The sequence below is a fragment of the Microtus ochrogaster genome, linkage group LG4, assembly GCF_000317375.1.
Source record: "Microtus ochrogaster isolate Prairie Vole_2 linkage group LG4, MicOch1.0, whole genome shotgun sequence".
In the NCBI taxonomy this organism is placed as follows: Eukaryota; Metazoa; Chordata; class Mammalia; order Rodentia; family Cricetidae; genus Microtus; species Microtus ochrogaster.
The window spans coordinates 34,990,731-34,997,283 of NC_022030.1; the positions used below are offsets into that span (position 1 = coordinate 34,990,731).

The following is a 6,553-nucleotide window of genomic DNA, read 5'->3' on the forward strand; positions in this document are numbered from 1 at the left end:
AATGTATAATTAAGAAATATAGGTTAATAGAGAATCTATAATAGTCAAGTTTGTAGTTATATTAGATTTTCTAGATGTATAGAGATATACTTAAGTTAGATAGGTATTCTTCAAATCTTTCAGAGACCTTCAGAATATGGCATTTAAAATGTTTTTAATAACTTAGGACTTTTCATGACAATGAGACACATCTGCTCCTGGCAGCACCAAGCTATTTCAAGAGGAAGATGGGCATTGAAGACACTTCTTAGGGAGTTGGTTAGCCATTTGGGCAAGAAACTGCTCTTGCCTAGACTGTTTCATGGTATGCTGTAAAAACTGGACATGTAGAACCTACTGAGAAATAACTGCTGAACTTGCCTAAAGGTGAGATGATCCTTTGGGGTTCCTGCTTCATGAAAGAGTCTGTGAGACATTCTGCAGGACACAGAAAAAACTGACTGAACTGTCTTTGAAATTTCCTGCTTCATAGGAAAGTCTGCTGGATACTATGTGCCTGTAGGCTGAAGATGGATGCTCCAATGATAGAGAAGAACTTTGGTTGACTGTCCAGGCAGCGAGACGTTTCTGTCGATTCTAGAGTTTTGGAAGTTGCTTACAATGCACTTCCAGTTTACTTAGGTAATATTATATCCTTTTGGAGTCTTTGATGGAGTTGGAGAATAGATGGTTATCATTATAGTTTTCCTCAGTTATGAAAAGATAAAATATGTATAAATATTGTAACTGTAGCTTTTACTTGATACCTGTTTTGTTATATGTAATTTTACTATGTTAAAGTTAAAGCCTTCCTTTTTGTTTAAACAGAAAAGGGGAAATGGTATAGGAGGTCCTTCTGTTTATATGTTGCTTTCATTTGTTGATGAATAAAGAAACTGCCTTGGCCTTTTGATAGGGCAGAACAGGTTCTGAGGATTAAACTCATGTCATCAGATTTGGCACCAAGCAAACTCACCCAATGAGCCAGTATGCTGCCATTTTTTTTTTTTGAGGCTCGCTTTGTTGCCCAGGCTGGCCTTGAACTTGTGATCCCAACTCAGCTCCGTGACAGCTGGGATTACAGTATTAAGGTATCAGTGGTAAATGCACTGTGGTTATGCAAAAGAGCATCTTGTCCATAAGAAATGCATATAAAGGTCTGAAGGGTCAGGATGTATACACTTATTCTCACAAGACACTGTGTGGCAGAAGCCGGGACCGAGTGTTCCACAGTGTTGAGAAAGGATAGACCCAGGTTAGGGACAAATGGGGTTCTCTGTGCCGCCCTAGTACTCAGCTTTCCAGTGAAGCTTCCACACCTGTGTTTTGTTGCAGATACCACCATCAGCACAGCACCTTTGGTGCTAGACAATCAGGCTTTTCAAAGAAGCCTCCAATTTCCTGTCAATCTGGCCAGTGTTCCTGGGAGCCGACACACGGAGGGACTGGGTCACCTTCTAACTGCAGGTTTCTGGTGAGTCTACATTTTCAGGGAGGTGCCTTGATTCTAACCTCTGACACAAACCACGGAGGGGGACTCTTCTTGTGTCTGCCAGCGGGCTGCGACGGCTTGTCATACAGACAAATCAGGCCTTCCTTCTGTTTTCAGGCCCACTGTGTCTAATTCTGAGCTTCTTATCATCAAAACCTCTCGTAGCCAGCAGAGTTCTTACCCCCAGGATGTCCACAGCTCCCCCAACCCCAGAAAAGATCCTGATTCCCAGTTTAGGATCCTAAGGATCACTCTGGCTCAACATCAGAATGAATAACAGAGCAGATATTTTGGGCAGTGGTCAGCCCTGGTGGTAGTGGGGATGGTGAGTTCCAGGGCAGTGAGCAGGGTTTTATGTGAGAGAAGGACAAGAAAGCAATGTTGGCCAGGCTGGCAGGCAGGGTCAGATGATGTGCTAAGCACTCACTCATCACAACAAAAAACAAATACACAACAACAAACCATGCCCACTCATTGTGCACCAGGACTCAGGCCTGCTCTGCCCCTCCCTGTCCTTCCACCTACCTGGAACACGAGGACGCCCATGTGAGAAACTGCCAGGTTAATCTTGGTCCCTTCTCTATCAGAAGCCATGTGAAACCTGATGCCATACATTTCCAATTTTCTTGCAATTTCTAGCACCTGAAAATCTGATTCAGCAGGTGTTTGGCCCCTATAACAAAGAACATTTTAACATATCAAAGACTTGTCTTTCTAAAGGAGTCAAAGCATATAAGAAACTGGGTCAGAAAAACAATGAGATAAAGCCAGGCAACAAATCAGTGTGGAAGGTTTTGTTTTCAGAGGGAATATGGCTCACTTCTATGTATTTACCCACTACAAACTAACACACCATCTAGAGAAGCCAAGGAAATAGTTCCTTCTATGTTAGTCTTCTATCTTCTTATTCTCATCTACTTGTAAAAGATAGACTGTTGCATTCGAATTCACTAAGTGACCAGATTTACAACTTACTTGAAGTTATGTGCAAACAACATATCTAGCCACCAAAAAGTGAGCTGAAGGAAATGTCCTAAATGATACTGTCACAAAACAACTGAATTTATGGAGTGGTGGTGGCACATGCCTTTAATCCCAGCACTTGGAAGGTAAGGCAGGCATATCTCTGTGAGTCCAAGGCCAGCCTGGTCTACAGAGAGAGCTCCAGGACATCTAGGGCTGCACAGAGAAATCCTACCTTGGGAAAACGGCAACAACAAAAGTAACTGGATCTACCCACATACAGGTAGTTCACAGACCAGGTTACAACACTAGAACACAGAGTGAATCTGGCCAGCATCCTAGTAAGCAGCCTTCAAGAAAATGATGCTCACGTGAACTCACAGCTGGGTAACTACACTACCCCCCTCCCCGACCAACTTACGTGTGCCTCTGATGGAAGTCTAGTATCTTTTCCAGGGATTGCTCCTGATTGGGTAAGTACTCATTGGCTTTGAGGTGTTCTCGATCCAAGGCTTCATCATAATCTCCTATCTCCGCTGAGATGAGACAATGAAAGTCAGCCACTTAAAATTTTGAAATAAGAGGCAGGCGGATCTCTGTGAGTTCGAGACCAGCCTGGTCTACAAGAGCTAGTTCCAGGACAGGCTCCAAAGCCACAGAGAAACCCTGTCTCGAAAAAACAAAAAAAAAAAAAAAAAAAAAAAAAAAAAAAAAAAACCCAAAAAAAAAAAAAAAAAAAAAATTTTTAAAAAAATGATAAGCACTGAACATGCAAATGGTTTATATTTTATCTTTCTAAATATTATGCTATTCATAGGTAAACACAGAAAAGATACAGTGATTTCCCCCTGAAGACCAAAAATTCTGATTAGAGTTTACAGTGAATCCTGAGTATAAAGACCATTTTTATTTTACTTTAAAAAAGATTTTTAAAAGTTTATGTATATGAGTGTTTTGCCTGCATATGAATATAGCATGTATATGTATCATGTGCATATACCATGTGCATGCAGAGCTTGAGGAGGCCAGAAGAAAGCATGTATTCCTGGAACTAGAGTTGTAGATGGTTATGAGCCATCGTGTGGGTCCCGAAAACAGAACCCGAGACCTCTGCATGAGCAGCAAGTGCTCTTAACCTTTGAGTCATCTCTCTAGCCCTTGCTTACTATTTTTTTCCTTTTGTTTTTTGAGACAGGGTTTCTCTGTGTTGCTCCCTAGAACTTACTCTGTAGACCAGGCTGCCCTCAAACTCAGAGATCTGCCTGCCTTTGCTATTCAAGTGCTGGAATTAAAGGCATGAGCCACCACTGCCTGGCTTCTGTTTCTAAAAATCAGCTTATACATATATTGTCTCATGAATACTATAACCACAATAATCATTTTCCTTTAGAAAAATGCATGCTAAATCATTTTTCCCTTCAGGGCTTTTCAAATTTTCAAAAATATCCTAAATTTATGAATTTTAAAAAGTATTTATTTTATTGTACATGTTTTGCCTGTACATAGTAAGTGCACCATGACATGGCCTCACCTTTAGTCGAAACAATGTGGGTCCTTCTCTTTCTATTCCTATGGCTTCCTAAATTCTGAAAAACACACAGCCGTGTCTCTGAATCTCTTGCTACACTTCTCACAGTTTATTTCTGAAGTAAGTTTAGCTTTATATCCTTCTCTATCACCTTCTGTTTCATGGAAGACATTAAAAGAAAGTGTTCTCTTCCCTTTAGTGTTAATGTTTAAAGACAGCAAGGACTGTAACTCACCCTCGGGAGGGCCCCTTTCTGGGTGCACTTAGAAGCTGATTTATGCCGGATTCAGAATATGTACTGCTGTTGAATTAGGTAAAGGTAGATGGGGCATGGAGACAGAGGTCGGCCTGGGGGTGGACAAATTAAGGCTGGTCCAATTGTTTAAAAATATAAATAACGACAACAACAAAACGGAGCTCTGTGGTTTAGTGGCTGAATGTTTGCCTAGCATGTGGAAAGCTCGGTGTTCTTTTTCAGCATGGGAAGGGGAAAGAGAAGCATGAAGACATAAATGGAAGACAACGCTAAAGAATGAATGTAACTACAATTCTAGCTTTGAGTCTATATGCAGAGCTATTTGCCTCAAGGAGTAGTACATTAAAGAAGTTAGCTTTCATTTTACCAAGAATATATCTAAATAGAAATGTACATTTAAAAAAACCCAAAAACCAGGCTTGTCAGTTACACATGAGCACCAGCCAACTAAGGGCAGCTCTGTTGGCGCCTGCCCACACATCTTCCCACAGTGGAGATACTAACACTGCAGAAGGTGGGATATGAGAAGGGCTGCAGTGGTGGCAGCGCAGGGCAAGCGTTCTTCCAGGAGGTCTCTCTTGAGCTGCAAGGCAAACAGGTACCTAGAAAGGAATTCAAAGCAAGAGATCAACTCCAAAAGTTCTCTGAACACAATACAGCCACGCCTCTCTAAGAGAGCACACAACTCTGGGGAGTAGCACTCAACACTGAACAAACTGTAGAGCCCTCCAAGAACAGGCCAATTCACAAAAGCCCTTTCAGATATCAAGCAGACACCAAAGGTCAGACGACAAGAGCTCAGCAGGCTGTCGTGCACGTCAGAGCACACAGCAAGGACTCAGCATACAGAGGAGCTTCTGTCCAACAGCAGGACAGAGAAACTAGTCTTTCAGCTACCACACTCTCTAAGATAATACCTTCACCAAGGAAGTTCATAAATTCATACAACAAAACAGCACTCAACAGATTTGGAAGGAAGAACAGAAGTACACAGTAAAGACAGCTTCAAATGTGCCGTGGTTCTTTTAAGCAGATTGGTAATACTCAGTCTCGGTGCGGATCTAAGAAACAAGTGCTTTAAGATACCGCTGGTGAAAATGTAGACAGAGAAGACAACTTGGAAGCATTTGTGAGGCAAATTGTGTGGTAGCACACACTTTTAATCCCCGCACTCTGGAGGCAGAGGTAGGTGGTCTCTGTGAGTTCAAGGCCAGTCTAGTCAACACAGTGAGTTCCAGGAAAGCCAGAGCAACCTAATAGTCAGACCCAGTCTCTAAATAAATAAATAAGTTAGGTAGGTAGGTAGGCAGGCAGGCAGGCAGGCAGAAAAAAAGAAAAGAAAATATTTATATCTTAATTTAATCCTTTAATAAGCGATGAGTAAGAGGTTTTTTTTTTTTTTTCTTTTTTTGACTTTTCAAGACAGGGTTTCTCTGTGGCTTTTTAAGCCTGTCCTGGAACTAGCTCTTGTAGACCAGGCTGGCCTCAAACTCACAGAGATCTGCCTGCCTCAGCCTCCTGAGTGCTAGGATTAAAGGCGTGCGCCACCACCGCCCGGCCTAAGCGTTCTTTCTAAGTATTGTTCTAGGAGTTGCAAAACTTGGTGAATAACCCAAACTCCCTGTCTTCACAGAAATTTACACTTTGGTACAAACTATTAAAATTTTACTAGATTTGGGAATGGAGAGCTGACTCAGCAATTAAGAGCACTGGCTGTTCTTCTGGAAGACCAGGGTTCAACTCCCAGCATCCACATGGTGGCTCCACAACTGTTCTGTAACTCCAGTTCAGAGAATTTGATGGCTAGGTGGTTATCAGGCACACGTGGTACACAGAAACTCATGCAGGCAAAACACACACGTGTGAAAAAAATGATACATTTTCTCTTTTTGAAAAATGAAATGGAATGCTTCATGAACCTGCATATGGTTCTTGTGTAGATGCCATGTTAATCCCCGTATCCTTCCAATTTTAGCATACGTGCAGCTGACAGGTGCACCTGCACGCTCCTAGAACTTAAGATGTGTGTGCTTTTTAACCAGGCGGTTCCAGGCTAACAGTTTCCCCACAGCAGCACTCCCAGCATTCACAAAGGCATGCCAACAATTTTAACAGAAAACTGGGAATAAGCCCCAAATGCACTAAGATGCTAATGACTAACTAAGATGCTAATGACTAAATAAATTAGGGCCGGTCCACATGCAGTGTGAAAAGCCATGGACTGCTAAAAATGGGGGCAGTTCCAACTGAGAGTTCACACGTGTCACTTGGCCGTGCTCTGCAGCCTGACTTTTTTTTTTTTTTTTTTTTTTTGTGTGTGGGGGATAAGGGGGTT

The 6,553-nt window shown here is 42.0% G+C and overlaps 1 protein-coding gene and 1 non-coding gene across 2 annotated transcripts in view; both read right to left on the minus strand.

The window, feature by feature from the left end:
• Farp2 (FERM, ARH/RhoGEF and pleckstrin domain protein 2) overlaps window positions 1-6,553 on the minus strand; it is a 112,456-nt gene that overhangs the window by 47,882 nt on the left and 58,021 nt on the right. The window contains exons 6-8 of the mRNA XM_005361371.2: window positions 4,723-4,820; window positions 2,856-2,970; window positions 1,997-2,144 (exon numbers count right to left, since the gene is read on the minus strand). Coding sequence (XP_005361428.1) covers window positions 1,997-2,144; window positions 2,856-2,970; window positions 4,723-4,820 — 361 coding nt within the window. The remainder of the gene's footprint in view (window positions 1-1,996; window positions 2,145-2,855; window positions 2,971-4,722; window positions 4,821-6,553) is intronic.
• LOC113457708 lies at window positions 6,114-6,217 on the minus strand. The gene has a single exon (XR_003378217.1). It is a non-coding gene; the product is annotated as a U6 spliceosomal RNA (small nuclear RNA).